At 40.4% G+C, this 27,881-nt stretch overlaps 1 protein-coding gene across 3 annotated transcripts in view; it reads left to right on the top strand.

Annotated features, from left to right (window-relative positions):
- Positions 1-27,881, top strand: part of cep76 (centrosomal protein 76) — a 65,991-nt gene that overhangs the window by 24,663 nt on the left and 13,447 nt on the right. Inside the window, exons 8-12 of one of the 3 annotated variants that reach the window (XR_007262003.1) lie at positions 6,580-6,768; positions 9,157-9,323; positions 15,807-16,140; positions 20,082-20,299; positions 21,938-21,980. Coding sequence is in view for 2 of the 3 variants with exons in the window: in XM_048596279.1 (XP_048452236.1) it covers positions 6,580-6,768; positions 9,157-9,323; positions 15,807-16,140; positions 20,082-20,299; positions 21,938-22,076 (1,047 nt within the window). In the remaining variant the exon portion in view is untranslated. Of the gene's footprint in view, positions 1-6,579; positions 6,769-9,156; positions 9,324-15,806; positions 16,141-20,081; positions 20,300-21,937; positions 22,567-27,881 lie in introns of those variants that run through there. The other 2 variants (XM_048596279.1, XM_020521660.2) reach the window with 2 other exon arrangements.

The following is a 27,881-nucleotide window of genomic DNA, read 5'->3' as shown; positions in this document are numbered from 1 at the left end:
CTCCGTTGTCGACAGGGCCCTCAATCGGGTCTCCCGCACTTCTGCCCTCACCACTTCTCTTCCGCAACAGCGATAGGGTTCCCCTTATGCTCACCTACCATCCCACCAGCATCCACATCCAGAAGATCATCAGACGCCATTTCCGCCACCTCCAGCAAGATGCCACCACCAGACACGTGTTCCCCTCCTCTCCCTTGTCCGCCTTCCGCAGGGACCATTCCCTCCGGGACACCCTGGTCCATACTTCCTTCACCCCCAACACCTCCAGCACCTTCTCCTGTAACCAGCGAAGGTGCAACACCTGCGCATTTACCACCTCCCTCCCCAGTATCCAAGGGCCCAAACATACCTTCCAGGTGAAGCAACACTTCACCTGCACTTCCAAGAATCTAGTCTACTGCATTCGCTTCTCACAATGTGGTCTCCTCTACGTTGGGGAAACGAAGCGTAGACTTGGCAACCGCTTCGCAGAACATCTATGTTCTGCTCGCAGAAAAGACCCTGAACTACCTGTTGCCTGCCACTTCAATGCACCACCTTGCTCCCTGGCCAACATCTCTGTCTTCGGCTTGCTACAGTGTTCCAGTGAAGCCCAGTGCAAGCTGGAGGAACAACACCTCATTTTCTGCTTGGGGACCCTACAGCCCTCCGGCCTCAATACTGAGTTCAATAATTTTAGGGCCTAAACTCTCCCATGTCCCAGCCCCACACACCAGGCCTTGTTACCACATAGCCTGCCACTACACCTCCCCAGTTGTTAGTCACTAACAGTCCCCATTAACAAGTATTCACCCTCCCAGCCTGATCGTTAGCAACTCCTTTGTCTGTCCAACTGTCTTTCTCTCTCTTTGGGCTCTATCCTATCGTTTACTCCCTACCCCAGCCACCTCCCTGTTTTCTACATATAAACTGACGTTTTCCCAGCCACCATCAGTTCTGAGGAAGGGTCACCGGACCCGAAACGTTAACTCTGTTTTCTCTTCCACAGATGCTGCCAGACCTGCTGAGCTTTTCCAGCAACTTTGTTTTTGTTCCAAATTTTCTATTTGCATTCTTTCACACCTTTTACAATGAGCAAATCTTATCTTCCAGAATTAAAGATTCACTGGTGTTAGAATGGTATTGGAAGTTCCCTCTGGCCAGAAAGGGAAATTCCAAACTTGGTAATTTCTGGAATTAAAATTTACCCTAGTCCAAACACAACATGGAGCCAATACCAAAAGATAAACTTTAACCAAGCTTTACGAACCAAATTTTTAAACCAACGTTTCATCACAGACTGTTGCTTTGCACAACCAGTGATTATTTTGTTAATCATACATTACATTAACCACACATGTTCCCTTCTTATACAGGCACACCACACTTTTAAATCACCATACATTCCCAAATGCAAACTAACTTCAAAATATCCCCAGATCATGAGCTCCAAGGAACAAAAACACACAAATAGCATAAGACAACATTTAGCAACCAACAAACAAAGGTACATTTAAACCAGACCACAAAGAGTTAACACCCCTGCAAGGTCCAGTGAACTAACACAAAAAGCCATCTCCCCCTCTCACTCACTTATAAACACTGCAGCTATTTTTGCTTTTCTCTGTGCCTTTTCGGCATTCTGTTTAAACAGAGCCACAAGGATGGTTAATCCTTTGGTCCCTTTTCTTTCTGCTGACCTAGCCGCTAGACTTTCTGTTCTGATTTGGATCCCTCACTATTCCAGCTGTCCTCTGTCATGTCTTAGTGGTACTTTATATATTTTCAAACACTGTCTGCAGAATGGACCAGTCTGGGACCCAGCAGGTTTATTTCCAGTCTTTTTCTGCCATTCCCCTGAACTCCCTCCTGGCTGTCTAGCTGCTTCTATTTATTGTGTTTTTTTGTTTTTGCTTGAGGATTTTCAGTCTCTTATTAATCATTTGGTAGCTATCACCTTTTAGCTCCTGAGGATTTCTGACTTCCTATCTATATTTTGGTAGCTGTCGGTGCCGGCGGCCCTACTACCACACCTGTAATTCTGTCCTCTCCTGCTCACTCCAGTTTAAAAAGTTGGTTTTGTGCCCTGGTTTACAGGAACTTCCACGCCGAGTGCTGCGCTAACTAAAGGGTGGTAAATAAACGTACTCTCCCAAATCGTGGCCCAGGGTATGCCAGCTTCAAGCAGAGGCTCTTGGCTAGCTCGCCAATCTGTAGGATCGTAACCCCCACCCCTCCCCCACCAGGGAAGAAACTCAGGAGACAAGCAGGATTCAAGCAGGGGCAAACTTTTAACCAAGCAGCAACCAGTTAATGTAGGGAGAAGAACATAAGAACTAGGAGCAGGAGTAGGCCATCTGGCCCCTCGAGCCTGCCCTGCCATTTAATAAGATCATGGCTGATTTGAGACTCAGCTCCACTTACCCGCCCACTCACCATAACTCTTAATTCCTTTACTGTTCAAAAATTTATTTAGCCTTGCCTTAAAAACATTCAGCGAGGTAGCTTCAACCGCTTCACTAGGCAGGGAATTCCACAGATTCACAACCCATAACTTCGAAATGTAACTTAATAGGATGCATAGGATACCAAAGGATACCATAGGATGCGTGGAGATTACAATGTCTGTTAAACACCAAGAGATCACAGGAACCTGGGGCTGTCCACAGGAATGCTTATCATTGATTAGGTGTTTCACAGGGTTGGATGAACGGAACAAGGGGAAGCTGTATGTGATTATTGTGACAATACGTATAAACATGCTGCATTTCATTGTAAAAACCAGAACATGTCATTGATCTCTCTTCCGATCTGCGCTGTAGATTAAGGGAATGATTAGGTTCGCACATTAAGCCAGATTATCTCTAAGGACTGCTTGAATTCTGTTATTCATTGTACTGCATATGCAATCTCTATGAAATTCTGTTATTCCTTTAATATTTTCCACTGTTCCAATTTTATACACACATATAATATAAAAAATACAAATACAGTTGGTCTTAACTAACTGCTCTAAGATTCGTAATATTCATTTGTTATAAAATTAGTTATAAAGTGTAAAGTTACACAGCTACTTCTACTGTTTGCACTTTTTAACTAATAAGTTGTGAACAATCTATTTCGTTCAGGACGTGCCACGCATCTTTTTGGAGATAAGGAAAGCATTTCACATGACTGATTAACTTTCACATCTATGTTTAAATGTTTTTCCTCTAATGCTTCTGTTATACTTTTTGCTATATATGTATATCTGTAATTATGTTGAAATCTATCTCTGATTGTCTGAAGAATCTTTAACTAGAATCTATTTCTTAATATTATGCATAACTTCAAAAAAAACAACTGATTACTACAAAATAACTTTAAGCAGCTAATGAGTTAGGCTGAATGGTTCATGGACTGAAATTTACACCCCTTGTTCAATGAGACAACATCCTTGTCATATTTTAATGAACTTGTGTCTATCCTTAGATATCATGTTATCAAACTGTCTCGGATGGTTGCTTGTAGGGCCTCCCATTCACCTTGGAGTAGCCTGTTCAAAGGTACCACTATGTTCCACTTGAATGCTGGAGCATGCTGTTTAATTCTTTTTAACCCTTGTTGGCCATTTTGTGTCATTCAAACACAAGCAACCCTTGCACATTACATAATACCAAGTCTAATATAAACTGTTCTCTGGCTGGTTCAAGAAAGTGCAGCTTTAAGTAGTACCCAATGAACTCCTAATCCAGGTTACTATTGCCAGTCAATTTTTCCAATTTAACTGGAGATTAACATCAGCCATGACCATTGTCCCTGTATCATAAATAGCCAATTTTTTTTCTTGTATATTTTATTCTACATTGTGGTTACTATTAAGGAGCCTGGAGATCACTCCCTCAAGTGACGTCTTTCCCTAACAATTCCTCATCTCCACCCAAAACCAATTCTACATTACTATCTCCTGAAACAAGGGCATCTCTAACTGTGGCATTAATGCCATCTTTGATTAACAATATTGCCATTCCACCTTTGTCTAACTTCCTGTTTTTCTTGAAGTCATGTATCCCTCAATATCCAGGATCCGCTGCTTGTCATCTTGCAGTCATGTTGCTGTATTGGCTATTAGATAATATTTAATATTAAATCAAAAGGCAAAGGAGTGGCGGCCTAGGAAATTAAAGTAAGTAGCTACAGAGATAGTGAATGCCCTGTTAATAATCTTCCAGAAATCCTTACATTCTGGAAAAGTCCCAGAGGACTGGAAAATAATAATGTAACTCCATTGTTTAAAAGAAATCAAAAAAAACAGTTAACTATAGACCAGTTAGCTTAATGTCTGTTATTAGGATAATGTTAGCCTATTATAAAGGATGGGAGAGCAAAGCATTTAGAAATGTATAGAATGTATAAGCACAGGAGGTAACAAGCAGGATGAATAGAGAAGAAGCAGTGAATCTAATATATTTGGATTTTCAGAAGGTATTTGATAAGCTGCCATAATAAGAGCCCATGGTGTTACAGTAGTATATTAGCATGGGTAGAGGATTAGCCTACTAATAGAATACACATAGGCATTTTCAGAATGGCTACCTGTAACTAGTAGAGTGCTACAAGGATCAGTTCTGGGGCCACAATTATTTACAATAACTGATTTTGATGAGGAAAGTAAATGTACTATAGCCACGTTTGTGGGTCACAGATAAATAGATAAGTGACACATAATCTGCAGAGGGATATAAAATGGAGAACTGTGAGGTTATATACTTTGGCAGGGTTATATACTTTGGCAGGGATTTTGGTGTCCTTGTCTATGAATCAGAAAAAGCTAGTACCCAAGTTTAGCAGGTAATGGAGAAGGCAACTAGAACGTTGGCATTTATTTCAAAGGGAATAGAGTATAAACATCAGGAGGTCTTGCTAAAACTATACAAGATGCTCTGAGGAAGGGTCACCGGACCCGAAACGTTAACTCTGTTTTCTTCTTCACAGATGCTGCCAGACCTGCTGAGCTTTTCCAGCAACTTTGTTTTTTGTTCCTGATTTACAGCATCCGGAGTTCTTTTGGTTTTTATACAAAATGCTAGTCTGACCACAGCTGGAATACTGTGACAGTTTTGGACACCTTATGTAAGAAAGGATATACTGGCATCGGAGGCAGTCCACGAAAGTTCACTAGGCTGGGTATGGAGGGACTGGCTTATGAGGAGGGCTTGAGTACACTAGGCCTATACTCATTTGAATTTAGAAGAATGAGCGGTGACCTTATTGAAACACCCAAGACTCTTTGGGTAGGTGTGGAATAGTTGTCTCCCCTAATGGCAGGGTATAGGACCAAAGGGAATAATCTCAGAATTAGGAGTTGCACATTTAAGGCAGAGATGAGGAATTTCTTCTATCAGTAGTGAATTCTTTGCACAGGTGTCAGTTGAGGCTGTGTCATTGTGTGTGTTCAGGCATTTTTGATCAGTAGGGAATTGAGGGTTATGGGAAAAGACGGGAAAGTGGAGTTGAGAATGATCCAACCGCCCATGATCTCATTGAATGGCAGAGTAGACTTGAAGGGCTGAATGGCCTACTTCTGCTGCTATGTCTTATGGTCTTTCTTCAATATGTTATCAATTCATTAACTTTATGAATGCTATATGCATCCAGAGCCTTTAATTTTGTGATTGTATTTTTTTAATGCCTTGACCTGGCTGGCGGTGTATTCTTAGGTTTTTTTTCTTCTCTGTACCTTCTGCTGTTCTCTGATCTTAATTTCCATATTAATGTTTTTTCTGTCCTGTCTTGACTGGAACCCTTGATCTGTTTTTTAATCTATCTAAACTGAATCCTTTAACCACTCCCCCCAATTTAGACTGGCAGCTCTCTATGGTGAAACTTTACCCAGAGTTAAATTGCTGCAGGACTGCTGCCTGAATTGTGATAATGTACCCCATAGCCTGAACCCCTAACCTTTTAGCTGGGAGCAGGTGGCATTGTGGTACCATGTCAAATCCAGCTTGTTGAAACTACTGACATCCATTTACGAGCAGTGCTCAGTGAATAGATAGTCATCAGGAGCCTGAATCCCCTTGTATAGGCATGAAGGACAAGCCCCTCCCCCTTGCCTCCACTATTGATGGCCTACCTACAATCAGCTCAGTGAATAGCCTGAGGATTGATCCTGTGAGCATCTTTGCCTAAACAGCAGAAGGAGCCACTTTCATTAAACTTGTAAATTTAATAATGTATTATTTTATGCTTAATTATCTTTCATTGTGAGATTACGTCCTGCAAATATTGTTGTAACCATGATGAGTGGACAAATTTATTTAGATTTAGTGCAAGTTCTAATTAACAAAATCCCTTTAATCTTTTCATTTAACTTTCAAATGTCTTCCGTGATTTATTCCTTCAAGTTTCAGTATAATATCCGTTAAGTTGAATGGGTGCCTTCCCTGAAAGGTGAAACTGTTTGCAAATTCAGTTATTCAAGTGTACCTCTGTTTAACAGCCTCTGATTCTGATCTACCTTTATTTACCCGTGAATGACATGTTTAGAAATGGTCTCTTCTTTCACTGAATGGACTAACTTTTTTTTATTTTTCTCTTTTTCTTCCTCTTCCACTTCAGGATGAGAATGGCGTGAACCGTCCAGTTTGCTCCTATGTAAGACCATTGCGTGCTGGGAGGCTTCTGGACACACCAAGGCAGGCAGCCCGATTTGTCAATGTGCTTGGTTATGAAAGAGCAGTTGGGGTTGGAGGTGGATCGAAGCAAGAGCAGTGGTGTACTCTGCTGCCTTTTCTCTGCAGAGGCAAGGTATTCCTTCTGTAATAAATTGTATTTCCAAAGGCAACAATGAATTCTGTCCTGAACAAGTGGTTGGTCAAAGCTAAGAAAGGTCTTCTGAATCAAAATCCTTGTGTGGCTTCTTGATTTTAGAATTCTGTGTCCTAGTTCTCCTTAAGCCTATGCTGCACTACCCAAATTCCCAGAGATGTCCATCCTTTCTCCTGATTTTTTTGAAAGATTGAAAGTCAGATTGCACCAAAGCAATGCATTGGCTGGAATCTTCTGGTCCCAGAAATGGATTCTTGGGAACATAGGAACAGGATTAGGTCATTCATCCTGTCAAGCCTGCACTGCTATTTAATAGCTCATCAAATATTTAAATGTCTTTTACCCACATTTCTCCATAACCCTTTATGCCATTGGTATTCAAAAAATTATCAATCTCTACTTAAAATATACCCAAAGAATGAGCATCTAGAGTCTTCCAAAAATTCACCACCCTCTGAATAAAAATATTTCTCCTTATTCCAACCCCACAATGGCACACCCTTGTTTTCAAATAGTGCTTCTTGCATTTAGATTCCCCAGCCAGGAGGAGCATCTTTTCTGCATCTACCCTGTCAATCCCTTTTAACTATTTTGAAGGTTTCAACAAGATCCTTTTTCATTCTTAGAAACTGGAGAATACAGGCCCAGTTTCCCAATCTCATTTCATAGCAAAGTCCCGCCATCCCAGGAGCAGGTCTGTTGAACTCTCTTTTTGGCAGTAATATCTTTCCCAAGATGAAGAAACCACTACTCCTGTATTCAAATCCTCTTGCAATAAAGGCTCACATTCCATTTGCCTTCCTAATAGATTGTTGCACCTGCATGTTAGCACTTCAGTGACTGATTAACAAGGCCACTGAGGTCCCTTTGCATGTCCACACTTTCCAACTTCTCACCAGTTAAGAAAAGCTGTATGTATCTGATCTGCCTACCAAAGTGAATAGCCCTCACATTGTTTCACATTTTATTTTGTCTGCTATATTCTCGCCCAATCACCAATCTTGTTTCAATCCTCTGAAAACATTTTAAATCTGCGTCACAACTCACATTCCTGCTTAGCTTTGTTTCATTTTCAAATCTGGAAATATTAGATTTGTTATTCATTCCAATCATTGATGTATATTTTGAACGCTGGGGCCCGAGAATTGATTTTTGTAGTATACCATCAGTTACAGTCTGAAAATGTGAGAATGACCCATTTATTCCAATTGTTTTCTGTCTGTTACCCAATCCTTAAACTATGCTAGCACCTTACCTCCTGTGCCGATCCTTGAATTTTGCCAACCAACTTCATGTGGGGACCTTGTCGTAAATCGTCTTTCATTGTTGTTTGTTAGATTGTATTTACATTCTATTCTTCTTTTCCATATCAATTTCTTGGGCTTCCTTTGCTATGTTCTAATTATTATTACAATTACTGATTTATTACAATTTCATGCCACTCTATTAGCCTTCTCCTTTAATCTTATACAATTCTTAACTTGCTTTGTCTGTCACATTGACTGACTTCTTTTGAAGGAGTGTATAGTTGCTATAAGTCATGTTATATTTATTTAATGACAGTCCATTGCCTACGTACAGTCAAGCCTTTTAATGCATTTTCCCAGTGCAGATCAGCCAACTTGTGCCTCATGCTTTCATAATTTCCTGTATTCAAATTTAACACCCTTGCTTCAGATTGAAGCTAATTTAATTTGATGAATGCTGACATTGTAGAAACCTGCAACCTTCTGCCTGAATTAAGTTCTGGGTGGGAAGGCCTAAGCTACATCATCCTGTTGCCGTTTGAGATCCTAAGTGTCAATTAACGAACACACAAGGACCTACTCCTAACTCGTGTTCAAATGTCCTACTTTGTTCTTTGGAGTTCTTGCATATAATATTCTCCTGTCTACTTAGCATCTCTGAACCTGATCCCTCACTCAGAAAATTCTAACTCCGGTATTCCTTTCTTCAACTCTGTTCTGTCTTTACTCAATAATGTACACCTGATTCAAAATCAATCAAGAATTTTTGGATGAAAGCCTACTGCTAAATATTTGAATAATTCCCCAGTGACAGACCTTCCTTCAGGCTTTTTGTAAATTAGGAAGAATACTTGGATTTGTGTTGAAGCTGATCATGTTCTCAAGGTGTTTGAAAGCACCTCACACCCAATTAATGATTTATTTTGCAAGAAGTCTTTCATTTTCCTGAGAAATTGTGTTCTATTACTTCAGTAGTTGACCAGTTGAGGTGGATGTAGTACAGAAACGTGTACAAGATTGGGAAGTAAAGTCAAACAGTTAGCCATATATCTGTATTGTTGTGATGTAATGAAAAATCATTCTATTGTCTACAATCAATGTAACAATTGGTAACCTGCAGGGCGACTGTGAGGATCATGCCAACTTACTGTGCAGTTTGCTGCTGGGTTTTGGATTGGATGCCTATGTGTGCGTTGGAACAAAAGCAAAAAGGGTCCCTCACACTTGGGTGATGACTTATGGAACTGACGGAGCTGTCGTTTTCTGGGAGAGCTTAACCGGACACAGGTGAAATTGGGGTACTTATGCTCTGAAAAACCATCCATTAATAAGTCAAGTCTCTTAAATACAACAGTTCTATCATTTAACCAATAGATACTAGTCCCAGACAACAAGGTGCAGGGCTGGATGAACACAGCAGGCCAAGCAGCATCATAGGAGCAGAGAGGCTGACGTTTCGGGCCTAGACCCTTCATCAGAAAAGGGGGAGGGGAAGGGGGTTTTGAAATAAATAGGGAGAGAGTGGGAGGCGGATAGAAGAGGGATAGAGGAGAGGATAGGTGGAGAGGAAACAAACAGGTCGAAGAGGCGGGGATGGAGCCAGGAAAGGTGAGTGTAGGTAGGGAGTTAGGAAGGGGATAGGTCAGTCCAGGGAGGACGGACAGGTCAAGGGGGCGGGATGAGGTTGGTCGGTAGGAGATGGAGGTGCGGCTTGAGGTGGGAGGCCCAGTGTGTTTATCTATTCTTAGTCAGCCAACGCACCTTTTCTATGACTCACAGGATGATTACACACACAGTCCATTTGTAAGATCCTTCTACTGGAGGATTTGCAGCTTTCTGATCCATGTCTGTTATACTGGATTGCCCAATGTCTGTTGAGAAAGATGTGTAAGAAATATGCTAGTTCAAAGTGAGCTAATCATTCTGAGGCATGTGACAATTCCTGGATCTAGCCTCAATTCAGGCTTCTGAACATAACCAGTGTAATAATTCTTAAACAATGCTAATACAATTTTTGTTTTCTAGTGTAAGAATGTGATCGGTTGAGTAGATATTATTTGGGTACCTGAGGATTCTTATTTTATGAAAATTGGAGTTGAGACATTCCGTAATGATGTTGGGACATCATTAATTAAAAAGTTAGTAATGTATAGAACAAGATGTTCAGAAGTACTATCTTCATTCTATTTTGTTTCAGTTCCATTTAGCTTGAGCATAGTCAGAATTTTTACAATGCAGGAAAAGGCCTTTCGGCCCATCATATCTAGTCCAATCACCAAACAAACACCTATTCTAATCCATTTCAAGCACTTAGCCCGTAGCTTTGTATGCTGTAGTGTTCAAATGTTCATCTAAATAGTTCTTAAAAGTCTTGAAGGTTTCTGCCTTTACCAGATGCCCACAACCCTCTGGGTGATGAAAAGTTTCCTCCAATCTCTTTTAAACCTCATGCTCCCTACCTTAAAATTGTGCCCCCAGTTATTGACCCCTCTATTAATGGAAGAGTTTCAGCCTATCTACCCTGTCTGTGCCTCTCAGAACTCTGTGAATACCACAGTCAGATACCTCCCTCAGCTCTGCTCTAGGAAAAACCACGCCAATCCCTCTAGTGTCTCTCATAGCTGAATTGTTCAGCCCAGGCAACATTCTGATGAATCTACTCTTCCCCCCTCTCTAGTGCAATCACATCTTTCCTATAGAGCGGTGACTCAAACTGTGCACTGTGGTCGAAGTAGTGTTACATACACCCCCATCATACCATCCTTGCTCTTGTGTAACATCACTCTCTCTGTTGTAGGATTTTCTGCTGGAAAGAACATGCTGGCTTATAAAACTTTCCTGGACATATTTTGAGAATTCTGCCCTTTCTAAGCCTTTCACACTTTGTCTATCCCAGTTAATATTCAGGAAGTTGAAATCCCTTATTATTACCCTACTGTTCTCACAATTCTCTGGGAGTGTCTGGTAATAATTCCCATTTCTGCATGTCCTGAGAATTGACTCCTGTGTGAGAATTCATCAAAAGCCTTCTGAAAATCCAAATACACCAAGTCCACTGGTTCTTTTTTATCCATGCTGCAAGTAACCCCCTCAAAAATCTCCAACATGTTTGTCAAACATAGCTTCACTTTTGTAAGATATCAAAGTGTATAGCTGGATGAACACAGCAGGCCAAGCAGCATCAGAGGAGCAGGAAAGCTGACGTTTCAGGACTGGACCTTTCTTCAGAAATGTGGGAGGGGAAGGGGATTCTGAAATAAATAGAGAGAGGGGGGAGGCGGATGGAAAGTGGATAAAGAAACAGATAGGAGGTCAAGGAGGCGGGGATGGAGCCAGTAAAGGTGAGTGTAGGTGGGGAGTTAGGACGGGGCTTGGTCAGTCAAGGGAAGATGGACAGGTCAAGGAGGCAGGGATGAGGCTGCTAGGTACGAGGTGGGGGTGAGGGTTGGTCCGTGAGGTGGGAGGAGCAGATAGGTGGGAAAAAAGACGGACAGGTCAAGGAGGTGGGGACGAGATGGGCTGGTTTTGGGATGAGGTTGGGGGTGGGGAGATCTTGAAGCTTAAAAGGTTGAAGCTCCTACCAACCAGCCTCATCCCCGCCTCCTTGACCTGTCCATCTTCCCTTGACTGACCAACCCCCATCCTAACTCCCCACCTACACTCACCTTTACTGGCTCCATCCCCACCTCCTTGACCTGTCCGTCTCCTCTCCACCTATCTGCTCCTTTATCCACCTTCCATCTGCCTCCCCCTCTCTCTCTATTTATTTCAGAATCCCCTTCCCCTCCCCCATTTCTGAAGAAGGGTCCAGACTCGAAACGTCAGCTTCTTTGCTCCTCTGATGCTACTTGGCCTGCTGTGTTCATCCAGCTCTACACCTTGTTATCTCAGATTCTCCAGCATCAGCAATTCCTACAATCTCTGAGTCCATGTTGACTCTGCCCAATTTTCTTATTTTTAAATGTTCGGTTATCACATCCTTTACAATAGATTCTCATATTTTTCCTATGAGGTATCAAGCTAATAGACCTGTAGTTCTGCACTGTCTCTTCCTGTCTTATTAAATATTGAGCTTACATGTGCTATTTTTCAGTCAGCAGGAACCCCTCCAGAGTCTTTAGAATTATGAAAGATAGCCATCTATGCATCCACTATCTCTCTGGCAACTACTTTTGGCACTTTGGGATGAAGCCCATCTGATCCAGGAGATTGATCAACTCTCAATCTTGCTTTTTATCAAGTGTTACTTCTTTACTAATTTCAATTCTTTTTGGCTCTTCAAATACTGTACTGTACAGCCCCTAGTATTTCTGGTCCAAGAGATTTATTGTACTTCTGTGAAGATAGATGCTAAGTAATTGTTTATTTTGTCTGCCATTAAATGTTTTCCACTATAAATTCTCCTGTCCCACCTATAATAGGCCCACATTTATCTTTTGCTCAATTTTTTCCTTTTCTATATTGATAGAAGCTTTTACAATCTATCTTTGTTTCCCTTTAGCTTGCATTCATATTCTCTTTTCCTTTATTTTTTTTTCACCCTCCTTTACCTGGGTCCTAAATGGCTCCCAATTTTCAGACGTATCACTATTTCTGGCATTATTATCAGCCACTTCCTTGATTTAATGCCATCTTTAACTTGGTTAACCATGGTTGATTCACCGTTCACTTTGGGTGTTCATGCCTTAGGGAAATGTATGTCTGTTGGTGACCTTGTAGTATTTCTTTAGACACTGGCTATTAGCTATCTACCATCAAACCTCTTAATGCTTTTTCCCCAAGCTTCCTTAGCCAACTTGGTCCTCAGACACTGTTTCCTTTTGCTCATATTTCAGAGTGAACTATGTCACATTCAATTCTTACCTTAAACTATATCTTCTTCTTTGTGTTCATTCATGGGATGTAGCCTAAGGCTGGGCCAGCATTATTTCCTTTCTCTTCTTGCCCATGAATTGCTTTCTTGAACCACTATGGCCCATTTGGAGCGGGTACATACACAGTACTGGTTGGGATGGAGTGCCAGGATTTTATCACAGAGATACTGAAGGAGCAGCGATAATTGAATTGAATTAGCTTAGTAGGAACTGCAGATGCTGGAGAATCCGAGACAACAAGGTGCAGGGCTGGATGAACACAGCAGGCCAAGCAGCATCATAGGAGCAGAGAGGCTTTATTGTCACATTGTTCAAAGGAGTACAGTGAAAAGTTTATAAGTCGCCACTTGCAGTCACTTGCCATCTTAGGTACAAAGATATCTAGGTACAGCCCTTAGTTACAAAATAGAGAAAAAAAAAGTTACATTACAGCTATACACAGTAAAACCATAGTTCAGAAAAACAAGAAGCAAAATTTGGAAAGACAAACATCAGTCTGTCTCCAAAGGCTCTCTGCAATAGACGAGCAATGAGCCTCCACGTGGCCTTGAGCGCTGGCTGCTATGATGCTTCGCACTGCGCTGCTTTTCACTGGCGTCCCTGTTGCAGCCACTGGCATCTCTGCCAACCCCACATCGGAGGTCAGGTGTCCGAGGCAGAGAGAAAAAGCCTGTGCTGATTATCATGCCCTGACTAAACTAAAAAAACAAACCTTCTGCCCTTATTTGGTTCGTATCCCTCTATTCCCTCCCTATTCATGTAACCATACAGATGCCTCTTAACTGTCACCAACGTGCCTGCTTCCTCCACCTCGTCTGGCAGTACTTTCCAGGCTCCTACCATTCTGCGTGAAAAACTTTCCTCACACACCTCCCTTAAACTTTTGCCCTCTCACCTCGAATCTGTGTCCCTTTGTAATTGAAACTTCAACCCTGGGAACAAGCCTCCGACTATCCACCCTAGATATGCCTCTCATAATTTTATAGACCTCTATAAGGTCTCTTCTCAGCTACCATGTTTCCAGTGAAAACAATCCTAGTCTTTTTAACCTTTCCTCATTGTCAGTGCCCTCAAGACTGAGCAACATCCTGGTGAGCCTTCTCTGCACTCTCTTCAAAGCTTCCACGTCCTTCTGGTAATGTGGCGACTAAAACTGCACACAATACTCCAAATTTGGCCTAACAAGGGTTTTATATCGCTGCTGCATGTTTTGCCAGCTCTTGTACTCTATGTCCTGGCCGATGAAGGCAAGCATGCCATTATACCTTCTTAATCACTTTGACCACCTATGTTGCCACTTATAGGGAACTGTGGACCTGCACGCCCAGATACACCTGTATGTTAATGTTCCTAAGGGTTCTGCTATTTACAGTATAATTCACACCTAAATTTGATCCTCCAAAATGCATCTCCTCACATTTGTCTGGATTAAACCCCATCTGCCATTTCTGTGCCGAAGTCGCCAGTCTATCCCTATCCTGTTGTATCCTTTCACAATCGTCAGCACTATTAGCAACTCCACCAGTCTTCGTGTCATCTGCAAACTTGCTGATCAGATCTCCCACATTTTCCTGCAGACCATTTATAAATACTACAAATAGCAGAGGACCTAAGACTGATCCTTGTGGAACACCACTAGTTACCAGTCTCCATTCTGAAAAACTCCCTTCCACTGCTACCCTCTGTCTTCTATGACCAAGCCAGTTTTGTATCCATCTAGCCAGCCCACCCCAAATCCCATGTGATTTTAGTTTTTGTACCAATCTTATAAACTGCCTTACTGAAATCCACATAAACTACATCCACAGCCCTTCCCTCATCAATTATCTATGTCACCTCTTCAAAAAACTCAATCAGGTTGGTGAGACATGACCTTCCCCATATGAAACCATGCTGCTTGTGGCTAACTAGTCTATTTTCTTCCAAATGTACATATATCCTGTCTCCCTGTATCTTCTCCATGAGCTTCACCACCACAGATGTCAGACTCACTGGCCTATAATTTTCTGGATTATCCCTGCTTCCTTTCTTAAACAAGAGAACAATATTGGCTAATCTCCAATCCTCTGGAACCTTGCCTGTGGTCAAGGAGAATGTGAGGATATCTGCTAATGCTCCAGCTGTTTCTTCCCTTGCCTAACCTAGGATAGATCCCATCTGGCCCTGGGGATTTGTCTACCTTAATGCAATTTAGGGTACCCAAAACTTCCTCCTTTAATATAATGACATTCTCCAAAATATTCACACACTCATCCCTGACCTCAACATCAGTCATGTCCTTCTCCTCATTGAATACCAATACAAAGGACTGCGGGATTTGTCCTAGTTCCTGTGGCTCCAGGCATAATTTCTCTCCTTTGTCCTTGAGGGGGCCAAAAATATGCATAAAAAGCCTTGGGATTCTCCTTGCCCCTGTTTGCTAAAGACATTTCGTGGCCCCTTTTAGCCTTCCTAATTATGCATTTATATTTGGAGGTCTGGATGGTGAGGGGAATCTTGCAGGTGATGGTGCCCCCATGTTCCCTTTTCATTCTTGATGGAAATGGTTGTGTGTTTGGAAGATGCTACCTGATATTTATCACTGTTTCATTGAGGATTGACATATCTCTTTGACATATCTCAGTACTGCTACCTTCACCACCTGCCCATCTATCACATTAATTAATACTAAATCAAGTTACATCTGTTGCATATGTACCATGATTAGGGGCTCTTATGGTACAGCAGTGGCGTCCCTACCTCTGAGTGAGCCGGGAGGCTAGGTTCAAGTCCCATCTGTTGTTGAGGTGTGTAATAAAGTCACTGAACAGGTTGATTTGGAAATATCTATCATGTACATGTTATTGACAAATCAGTGCAATTTCTCTGTTTAAAGTTCACGTCTCTCTTGCTTTAGATATATCCACAGGCCTGTTAATCCTGATGACCCACCACTAGCAGATCAACCAAAAAGGACATATCCATATTGTTCGATAGGCTGCATTTTCAATCACCAGAACTTTCATGCTAACTGCCAACCATCTGACACTGTCGAACTGTGTCACTTTGACCTAAATGACGAGTCAAAGTGGAAATCCATGAGTATTGAGGCCATAAAATCTGTCTGTGCTCCTGGATCATCTATTTCACTGCCGCCATTTCCACCTTTGTGTGCTCCTGTTATTGATGGTGCGGCTGTGAGCAATGAGATTGAGCTGGTTTTGAGGAGTCTGATTTCTGAACACAGGAAGGTAAGGAGATTGTCAAAAGTGATGAGTATTTGTATAGCTCCAGCAACATTGACAATATTTCTAATGTTTCGAAACCCGTGATGGAGCCAGTAACTCATATCACCGAACTTCTTTATGTAAACATATTTAAAGAAGAAAGCTAAGTATATTTTTATTAAAATTACTGTCCTTTATTTCATGGAAGAAAGGAATGTAGATTTCTTTAATTTGATTTATTATTTTCATGTACTGAGATACAGTGAAAAATATTGTTTCATATGCTATCCAGACAAATCATACCTTACATAAGCACATCAGGGTAACATCCTAGCCTACGGGCCACCTATGAGCTAATACTACCCTAACGTTCTATGGAGAGGCGTTGCATGTCAATACCAGATCTCACTTAGGATCATAGTGTGCCAACACCTTACAGAATGATAGCTGATTCTTCACTTCCCTGAAAGCTATGGCTTGGCTATGCAACCATTTCCAAGACTGATCTTTTTTTTAGAAGAGTTGGTGCAAAGGTGCCCAGGATAGAGGCCAGGTTATGTATGAACTTGCTGTAATATTTCATCACCCCAAGGAAAGACCTAGGGGTCAGTTCTGACATGGGAGCTGCGACACCTTTTGATTTCTCTCCCTTCCAACGGTTGTAACCCAGTCCTGTCAACTCTGTAGCCCAAGTATGTCACTTAGGGTTCCTGGAACACGCATTTTTCCCCAAGGCGTATGCCCGCCTGGGAGAAACATCAAAGGACTATGTCTAAGTTCTCTAAGTGCTCCTTATTGGTCTTCCCTATTATTAGCACATCATCTAGATAAATGGCGACCTTGTAAAAAACCTCTAACGTCCACTGAAAAATTGCACAGGCTGACAATACCCCAAAAGGCAGTCTTGTACATTGGCCCAAACCCTTATGGGTATTAATTGTGGCGTACTTCTGGGAATCCTCATATAACTGCAATTGCAAGTACACATGGCACGTGTCTAGCTTCATGAAGTACAGCACCGCTGCCAGCTTTCCATATAAATCCTCTGAGGGATTGGGTTTGTATCCAGCTGTGAAAGGCACTTTAACGTTTAAAATCCCCTCAAAGGCAAACTGACCCATTGGACTTCACATTTAGTACTACTGATGCTGCCCATTCTGTGCTTTCTGCCTCTACTTTCGTCCATAAGGCAAATGGCACTGGTTGGGCCTTGCAGAATGATGGAATGGCTTCCTGGTCAACATGCAAGCTGGCCTTGGCTCCTTTGATAGTCCCTAGACATTCTTGAAAAACCTCCGGGTATTTAATTAGGACTTCACTCAGGCAGCCATTTTCTAATCAAAAAGTGTTGAACTAATCTGGGTGAAATTGGTTGAGAAAGATTCACCCCATCAAGCTTGGGTCCAAGCCTTTTACTGCTGTCAAGTGGTGTTTCCCAAACCCAATCGGACTGACAGGGTGTCCACTTCCATTGGTATATCCTGCAACTCATATGCTGCATTTTCTCATGACAAAGTCAGTTGTAGTGCCTGTTTGAAGCCCAGTTGGTAGACATTTTTGATGATTACGTCATTAATCCCCTATACCAAATGGACTCTCAGCATCTCATTAAGGGTTAAACCAAAGTCAGATGCTTCTATCAGTCATCTTAACTTGGTCAAAAATCCCAGTACAATTTCCCTGGTTCCCAAATTGCCAAGTAATACCGATAGCGCCTCTGAATGGCGTTGTAATATTCCTTAACTAAATCTGTGAATTCTTGAAGGGTTTTATTATCTGGAGCCTCAGGGATAGTTAGACTCCTAATAATTGAAAATGCTGTGGGTCCACAAGCTGTCAGGAGAATTACTCGTTGCTTTTCATCTGCCTCAATGTCATTTGCCAGGAAAAAATAAATTCTTTCCACATGTTGGGTTCAGTCTTTGATTGCAGGATCAAATGAGTCAAACTTCCCAAATAACGGCATGATGCAAGAAATACTTATCCCAACTCAAAGACAACTTTTGCAAGTAAATTTCTTCAAGAGCTGCTCTTTTTCTTGTCACCCCTGAAATAATTCCACTAAGGCCGGTATCCCGTCACCAAGTCACCCTTTATTTACATGTAGGAAGTCCTTGACACTGATCCAGCTTCCTCAGAGCCAGCTGTCAGAGTGAACAGACCCTCTGATACTCCTGTTTATATCTGTCAGCCAGGGCTCCCTGACTGGGGCTGTTAATCTGGTCCAATCAAGGATCTCCTATTCTGAGGTCCATTGGCTGACCTCATTACAATCACTAAAAGTGATTTCCCCAATGTCTTTATTCACTGGGTGGGTCTCATTAATAATCAGTGTCATTATTTACCACCTCTAGCAAACTGTAACTATTTCCTTATCCCAAATAAAATCTGGCTGCTGATTTTGCAGGATTCAATTTTAATAAGTAACTTATTTTGTGGACTATTCCAAATTATTTACAGTGAAAACTCAGGCTGGTGTTTTATGCTCTGTGAGGCGAGCCTCCTCCCAAGCTTCATCTCACCAACATCAATATATCTAATTATTCCTTTATTCCTCCTGTGCAATCTACATCCATCAGTTTTGTAAATTTCTCAAAAACATAATCGAGTTCATGAGACATTCTTTTCTAAAACCTAAGTGAAGAGCTCTGTCAATATGGTTGTACAGTGAATGACTATAATTCATTCAGGCAACTTTCTTATCAGAAATCTTGCTAATAGGCTTGTAATTTCCCATTTGTACTTTTTAAATATTGTCCTCACATAGGTCCTCTCCAGTTCATGGGAAAATCCAAAACCTTTATTAAATAAGTGAGCGAGCAGCTTGCCATTACATTCCATTTGATCCATTTCATTTTCCATTCATTTGATCTCCCTCAAATGAACCTAGTCAGGTCGTTCTCTGCTTTATCTGTTTTAAGACCCTTTGTTCTTGTAAAAGCTATATCCACATCCATAGTGGCAATCAAAATTGATGTGTTGCATTTTTATCAAAATAAAGAAAAGCCTGATAAGATTGACATTCTTTGCATAACATGATAATGTACCAAACAATAAAAAGCTACTTTTCAAGCCCAATACTGATTTGTGTTTTACAGGGAATTTTTTTAAAGTATGTTGTACAAAGTGAATAGTTGAGAACATTATTTTTAATTAATATTCATAATGGAGGTGTTTTTTCACACTGCCTAAAGAGTTTTGTAACAAAAAAATTAATGTACAGAATTTTAATTAGGCAGTTTTGCTAAAGCTCTTTAATGTTTCCATTTGTAAATGGGGTAATTGGAATATTTGTTGACAGAGATCTTGTAACTTTTTGAAGTAAGTTTAGTAAAAGATGCTCTGGCTGAAGTAATGAAAAACATGCTGACCTTTCAAAATGCATGTTTCAAACTGCTGAATCATCTGGGATTTATTCCTCTGTATCAGAAAAGATTGGGCTTTTAATTTTTTGGAGAAAGTCTGCATTAATGGTGTGACAAAGAAGAATAACCTTTTATTTGCATTGGACAGAGGCCAATAATATGGGTTTCATTTGCCTAATTTTTGCCATCATTAGCTGTTTTGCAGTATATATTGCTGTAAACTATTGAAATGCAATTTGCAGCATCCAGAAAGATTAATGGAATAATTTGTTGAATTATTACTGTGAATTTTTTTTCTCTATAAGCGCACTATCTCAGTGTTGTGATAACAGAAAACTTTGATACCATAATGTTTAATTAAATATACATATTTTGTATAATTTTCAGGCCAACGTAATGGAATTTATTCAAAGCAGAGTTGGTAGATTTTGTCAACAAGGGAGTCTAGGATGATTGGTATCAGACAGGAAAGCATGTTGAGACTGCAACCAGATCAATCATTATCTTTTTGATTGATTGAAATAGGATTGAAGGGCCAAAGTCTGTCTCCTGCTCCTAAGTGCTATGTTACTATAATCATAATGCTTTCTAACTCAATAGGATCTTGGTCTGAACACTGTGTGGGATGACCATCTGTCTTACTTGCTGTCACCAGCACTTGCTGCGTATGAGATTGAGCGCATAACAGGAGTGTCTGCAGGTAATGAGGAGTTCCAGGATGCTATCAAAAGAGCAGTGCCAGATGGACATACCTTCAAAGGCTTCCCTATTCACTTTGTCCATCGAAATCCGAGAAGAGCATTAGCAACATGTTTAAGGTAACAGTGATTTTGTTTTGTCTGTGGGGAAGAGACATTATATGGCTCAGAATACATAGTCTATGTACGTAGAACAGAGAGAGATTGTAATACGCTATGGTTTTGTAACTTCACTTAAGTAACAGTAGATGAGAATACGAAAGTTGGTTGAAAAGGCAATGAAATTTAAAAATCTAGAACTTTTGATACCCCTTTTCAATAAAAGGAAAAAGGTCATTGACTTGGAAGAATCATTAAATGGCCAAAAAATCATCAGGCTATAACTATCAATAAGCATTAATGGGTGCATTCTCAACAAAATTGCCTCGAGCAATCAGAGTTCACTTTACAGCCAATCAGCATTATCTTCTTGTACATTATAAGTGTTAGATTTCTCCTTGAATTGGTGTTCTTGTGAAATGTCGTGATGGTTGAGAAGCTTTGACAGAAGTGGTTTTTGGCGTAGAGTCTTTGTTTAAAATGCTCTGGAGTTGATGTCTAAGATCCATCTTGGAGCAATTCAGAAGTTTTAGTCAGTGTATTGTTTGTAATGTAACTCTAGAAAGAGACAGATGTAGACACAGTGCAACAGTGATTTATTCATGATAAGCACCCAGTGTTTTATCTACCTCTGTTCCCCTCAGCCTACCACCCCAACTTCAAAAATGGTAATTCTCATGACTATTGCCAGAAGTTTTCATATTAATTCCATCAATCTGTCCTGATAGCCTGTGAATCGGAGACAGTTGCTAAACTGTTGCAGCATTGTCCAAAGATCAGTACACTGGAGCTCCTTTCCCTATCTGGGATCAATGCCAGCAGAACATTTTAAGCAATTTAAATTCTATACTTGAACCAGGGGTAAGAACATCTTCAGCACCAAGTGTAAATAAGCATTAGTAAATAGGTGGGCTTCATTTTTGAGGAAAGTAGCCTTTTAGATGGGCTACACCTTTGAAATTATTTTTTTAAAAGAGTCTTGCATTTATACAGTATACACTCATGACCAGTTTTTGTACATTTAGCTCCAGCAAACATTATTGAGATTATGCCCATTTCATCTCAGATAAACGGTGCTGATTGGGGAGTATAATTGGGCTAAAACTCCCATAATTGTCTTGTCTGGGATATTTTATATTTTCTTGAAAGGACAAACAGAGACTTGATTTAGCAGCTCATCTGAAAGATTAGCACCTCTGACAATGCAGCCCTCCCTTATACTTTCTTTTTAATTTATTCATGGGATGTAGCTTTGCTGGTAAAACCAGAATTAATTGCCCATCCCTAATCACCCTTGAAGATGGTGGTGACCTGCTGCCATGAGTACAACTGAATAGCTTGCTGGGCCATTTCAAAGATCTAGTATCAAGCACATTTCTGTGCATCTAGAGTCACATGTAGGCCAGACCAGTAATAATGACAGATTTCTCTCCTTAAAAATAATTAGTGAACTAGATGAGTTTTTACAATGATTTTGTTTATTTGTGGTCACTAAGTTTTTGTATTCTAGATTTTATTCAATTAAGTATATATAATGTCAGCCTTAATTTTGTGCGCATCTTTGGAACAAGTCTTGAACTCATTACTTTGACTCAGCAAGCCTCTCGGACTTAGCTAACAACACATGCCTTAATTTTTTTTCTCCTTCTCACATTTTAGGTCTCCATTCTGTGAAGAAATTCTTTGCTGTCGAGGGGACCAGGTACGCCTGGCTGTCCGTGTGCGAGTGTATCCATACCCTGAATCTGCCTGTGCAGTCTGGATTATGTTTGCATGCAAATACCGTTCAGTTCTGTGATGCAGACAAGTGTGTAAATGATGCTAGTTTCTTGTTGCTGCTTTTGCAAAGACCTTCCTGTGGGACTGTACCTTTTCAATGTTCCAAAAACATGATATGTTGTAGACATATTCTATATCTTGTTTGTGCACGATTGTGTATTTATGGAAAAAATAACCTGTGGAAATTGTATATTTTTTTACAGAATGTATAAAATATTTTGCTATACAATAAAGTTTGTTATATTTAGAAAAGATTGTTTTATTCATAATCTACTTCATTGCTAGCATAATAGGTAAGACAGATGATTTAAGGGCATGGATTGACATGTGAAATTGCAATGGTGTCATCACAGATGTGGTTGAGGGAGGATCAGGACAGGCAACTCATTCTGGGGTGTATGATCTTCAGGTAGGACAGGGGATGTTGTAAGAGAGGAGGCATCTCATCATTGAGGAGTCAGTTATGCAGTAAGGAGGGTCGATATCTTGGAAAGGTCATCAAATGTGTGCTTTGTGGATAGAGTTCAGGACTAAAAAAGAGCAGTCACACTGATATTATAGAGCCCTAAAAGTCAGCAGGCAATTGAGGAGCAGGTATCAAGATAATTCTCTCCATTAGGGATTTCAACTTCTGCAACATTAATTGGGATAATCATGGTATCTAGGATTTGAAGGGGCAGATTTACAAAGAACAGCACAGAAACAGGCCCTTCGGCCCTCCAAGCCTGCGCTGACAAATTTCCATACTAAAATTGTCGTCATTTACAGGATCCATATCCCTCTTTCCTTCCTATTCATGTGTTTGTCCAATTGCTTCTTGAATGCTGCTATTGTGTCTGCTTCCACCAACACCTCTGGCAACGCATTCCAGGCACTCACCACCCTTTGTGTGAAAAACTTGCCTCATACATCTCTTAAACGCACCTCCTCCTCTACCTTGTACTTTTTTTTTCTTTATTCATTCATGGGATGAGGGCGTCGCTGGCTAGGCAGCATTTATTGCCTATTCTTAATTGCCCAGAGGGCATTTAAGAGTCAACCACATTGCTGGGGTCTGGAGTCACATGTAGGCCAGACCAGGTAAGGATGGCAGTTTCGTTACCTAAAGGACATTATGAATCAGATGGGTTTTTCCAACAATCAGCAATGGATTTCATGCTCATCATTCAGTTCTTAATTCCAGATATTTTATTGAATTCAAATTCCACCATCTACCGTGGCAGGATTTGAACCTGAGTCCCCAGAACATTAGATAACAAGGTGTGGAGCTGGATGAACACAGCAGGCCAAGCGGCATCAGAGGAGCAGGAAAACTGACGTTTCGGGCCTAGACCCTTCTTCAGAAAAAGAACATTATCTGGGTCTCTGGATTAACAATCCAATGATAATACCACTAGGCCATCACCTCCTGTGTCCCCTAGTAATTGACTCCTCCACCTGGGAAAAAACTTCATACTTTCCACACTATCCATGCCATTCACAAGCTTTTGAACTTCTATCAGATTGCCCCTTAACCTCCTGCATTCCAGTGAAAACAAACCCAGTCTACTCCCATACCAGGCAACATTCTAGTAAACCTTTTCTGTACCCTCCAAAGCATCTACATCAAGCTGGTATATTTACAGCATTCAATGCAAATAACTATCCAAATACACCCATTTTGCACAAGCGTTCAAGATATTAAGGCTTATATGATCCTTGGGTTTATAAATAGAGGCACAGAGAATAAAAGCAATGAAGTGATGTTACACCTCCTACAAATTATTGTGTCCAGTTCCAGTACCTTATTTAGGGAAGGATGTTAAAGCCCTGGAGAGACTGCAAAGGAAACTTACTTGAATAATGCCAGGAATGATGGATTTTTGATACAAGATATTTGGTTTGTCTCTAGCACCATCTTATTTTTGGCTTTTTTTTGTAATTCTCTCTCTGCCTTAATTAATCAGATCACAGGACATCCCTTCGCTTGCTATTCAGCTCTTGACACTTTACTCACACCTTTTGACACTTTTGATCACCTGCAAAGACTTGTTATTCAGCCTGTCGACACTCCACTCACCCTATATTTACTATCTTTTGATACTCTTAACTTGCAATGATCTGTCCACCTATAAATTCTGTCCATCCTTCACCTGACAAAGGAGCAGTGTTCCAAAAGCTTGTCATTTCAAATAAATCTGTTCGACTATAACCTGGTGTCATGTGACTTCTGTTTTCGTGCACCCCAGTCCAACGCCAGCACATGCATGTCATGAATTTTTTGAGGCGACCAAGCGTGTTGAAGATTAGTGCAGTTGATGTAGTTTATATGGATTTCTGCAAGGTCTTTGATAAGATCCCACTTGGGAGACTGATAAAAGAATGTAAAAGCACATAGGATTTTGGCAAGCTGGATCCAAATTTGGTTAGGGAGCAGGAGACAAAGTGCAGTGGAAGTAGGTTGTTCATGAGATTGGAGCCTGGTGTCCAATGACCTACCACAGGGATCAGTGCTGAAATTTAACCCTGGTAAGTGTGAGGTGATGCAGTTTGGAAGAAGTAGCAAGACAAATGAGTACTCAATGAATGGTAGTACACTAAGAAGCCTAGAGAATAATTTCCACAAATCCCTGCAAGTGGCAGGGCAAGAAAACAGTAGTTAAGAAGGCAGATGGGACAGTTGCCTTTATCAGTAGAGGCATAAATTATAAGAGCAGGAAGGTTATGTTGAAGCTGTACAGAACTTTGGTTAGGTCACAGCTGGAATACTGTGTGCAGTTCTGGTCACCAAATTGTAGGAAGGATGTGATTGCAAAGGAGATTCATCAGGATGTTGCCTAGGTTGAAGCACTTCTGCTATGAAGAGAGACTGGTTAAGCGGTGGTTGTTTTCTTTAGAGCAGAAATGGTTGAGGGGAGTTCTGATAGAGATGTATAACATTATGATGTTCAGGGACAGGGTGGAGAGAAAGCAGCGGTTCCCTTTAGATGAAGGGTCAGTAACAAGGGGCCACACTTTTAAGTCAGGAGGTTTAGTATTTTCACCCAGCGGCTAGCGGGAATCTGGAATGCACTCTCTGGGAGGGTGATTGAGGCAGGAAGACTCACAGCCTTTTAAAAAGGTGCTTGGATGAACAATTAAAATGTGATAACATTCAAAACTATGAGCCAAGTGCTGGAAAGTGAGTCTAGTATATGTTTAGTATAGTTTTAATGGTACAGATTCAATGCCCTGTAGGACCTCTTCTGTCCTGTATGATTCTATGTTCAGCCCTCTTAAAGCAATTTACTTTTTGTTTGGACAAATATATGTAAATAATTGCAAAATGCCAGTAAAGTGGGGGATAGGTGTATAAGTCATTGACCCAAACCTCCTTGTAGTGTTTTCCTAATCTTAGCAGTGGTAGACTCATTACTCGTGTAATGTTGAAGCTGTAAGCAACTTCATCGTCTTTTGTGGGGCCCCCAACAACCAAACAGCTCAATGCTACATTGACCTAGACATCTGCAAATTGTCATATTGCCATTGTTGGTTGATGTCTGAGAGAGTTTCTGCAGTACAGCTACTCTCTGAACATGTTAAAAGTTGCATATTTGATGTGAATGGTGCAGAATCAAAATTCCCTTCATGTATGCCATTCAGCTGAAAGAGAGGTGGGACCAGCTTTTTATTTTTAAGATGGGAGTCAAAATTGCTTGGAGTTGCTTTCCCCTCCTACCCAGGATGCTCGTTGGTAGAATTTTCATCTGGTAGTGGGGATAGCCTGAGGTTGGGGATAGCCTGAGGTCGAGTCTGCCATTGGCAGCAGAGATGGAGGCGGACAGATTTTGAAGCTGTTGGAATAGAAGGCCTGTCTCCATGTGCAGAAACAGCCCAGTTATTGAAAGTAGGCATGAGGCACCCTCCCAATAAACTGTCTTCTCACACCCTATTTGCTCCATTGCCCCTTCCCATAGTTCCCCTGAAACCACTCACTGTATCCATTATAAACATTTTTCTAAACTCCAATTACAATCTGTCTAACCTTTCCACATAAGGTAAAATTTTATCCCAGGATCTAGTTAAGTGAACCTTCAATGAACAGTTTCTAATACAGTGATGTCCTTTCTTAAATAAAGAGACCAGTTATACTTTGTATTATGGATATGATCTTGCCAAAATCCTGAACAACTGTAGCAAAACCTCCACCATTCAATTTGATTCCCCTTGCAAAAATAAACATTCTATTTGTTGTACGTATAGACTATAACGTTCTTATGATTCATGTAGCAGCACACCAAAAACCATCTGTACTGCAGCATTCTGCAATCTTTATTTTAGTAGTGCTCTGCTTTACTAGTCTTCCTGCCAAAGTAGACAAGTCCACTATTTCCTATTATTATCCATCTGTGCTCAGCTAAGCACTTTGCAAAAGGAAATGGATAGGTTATGTCTTCTTTGCAACTTAATCTTCTACCTATCTTTGTGCCCTCAGCAAATTTAATAATTAGACTTCTAACCTCTTCAGTATAGATTATAAATAGTTGAGGTGCTAGTACTTATTCCTGTGGTACTCTACCATTACATCTTGCCAACCCACAATTACCCAGTTACTCTTGTTTCCTGTTATCTATGTAATCCATGTTAAGATTTTATCCACTATGCCTTGAACTCTGATTTTGTGCAGCAACCTTTGATGCAGCATATGATTGCGACTTAACCACTATCCTCCTCAAAAGCTCATAAATCTGTCAAAATTAGCTAGTTCATATTTTCCTGTATAACTGTAAATAATGCTTCTTAAGCAGAATTCATTAGAGCTTCCGAAGGTAGCCCACCTCTGCTAATGGTTTGAAAGAATTGAACAAGTGACAAAGCTAAATTTCAAGTAAGAAATTAAAGCAATGGGGACATTTCTTATAATCAGATCTGGATTTCGGACTGGGCTATCCCTTAAAAATCGTACATCGTAGAATAGCACTTTATCTTGTGAATATTTTACCTATGCTGCTGAAGAGTTTTCCATTTTACAATTCTGTTCTTTTCCTCAAAATGTTTTTACTTACTAGCAGTGAGAACTTGGCAATAATATAGATCTAGTTTATGTGGAATTTGAATATGGATGAATTTTGTTTGTGGGCTGAACATATATGGAATAACTACTGTCTATGAGGATGGTTTCATGTAGTTACTGTGTAGCACCATTGTAAAGAAGCACTGGAAGTATATGTAATTACATTTCATATTTATTCTACTTGAAATATTGTTTTTGCATTATTGCTTTGCATTATTCATTCCTTTCGTAAACTGTCAATTGTTTTAGTCTAATACAATGATAATTATCAGCGTATTCTGGGAGTACTGATAGCAGTTATATTAAAAAATTGGTACTAGTCTTCCCTTTTCATATTGTTATAATATCCACAAAAATTGATAACTTTTATAAAGGAGATATCAATTTTTGATTACTAAAGCAAAGAACTGCTCAAGATTTCACTTTGGGAGGCCCTTACTGTAACAAACTAAAATCATCATTGACTAAACAATGCAACTAATAGACTCAGGTACTGAAAATGTAGTTTTCCCATTAGTTTATTATAGCAATTAAATCCTATGTTATATTTATACATTGCACTGCACTCTCTGCAGAAATGTAATAATGAGGACAAAACAATTATCAAGAGAGGAACATAGAGTATAAGAGTAAATTTGCAGGGAATGTAAAAACTGTGCAAGAGTTTCTCTAAATATGTGAAGAGAAAAAGATTAGTGAAAACTAATGTAGGTCCCTCATAATCAGAAATGGGGGAAATTATAATGGGGAGCAATGAAATGGCACAAGAATTGAACACATATTTTGGTTCTG

The sequence above is a fragment of the Rhincodon typus genome, chromosome 4 (assembly GCF_021869965.1).
Source record: "Rhincodon typus isolate 14 chromosome 4, sRhiTyp1.1, whole genome shotgun sequence".
Taxonomy (NCBI): domain Eukaryota; kingdom Metazoa; phylum Chordata; class Chondrichthyes; order Orectolobiformes; family Rhincodontidae; genus Rhincodon; species Rhincodon typus.
The sequence above is the reverse complement of the archived record's forward strand: the minus strand, read 5'-3'. Positions and strand labels throughout refer to the sequence as shown.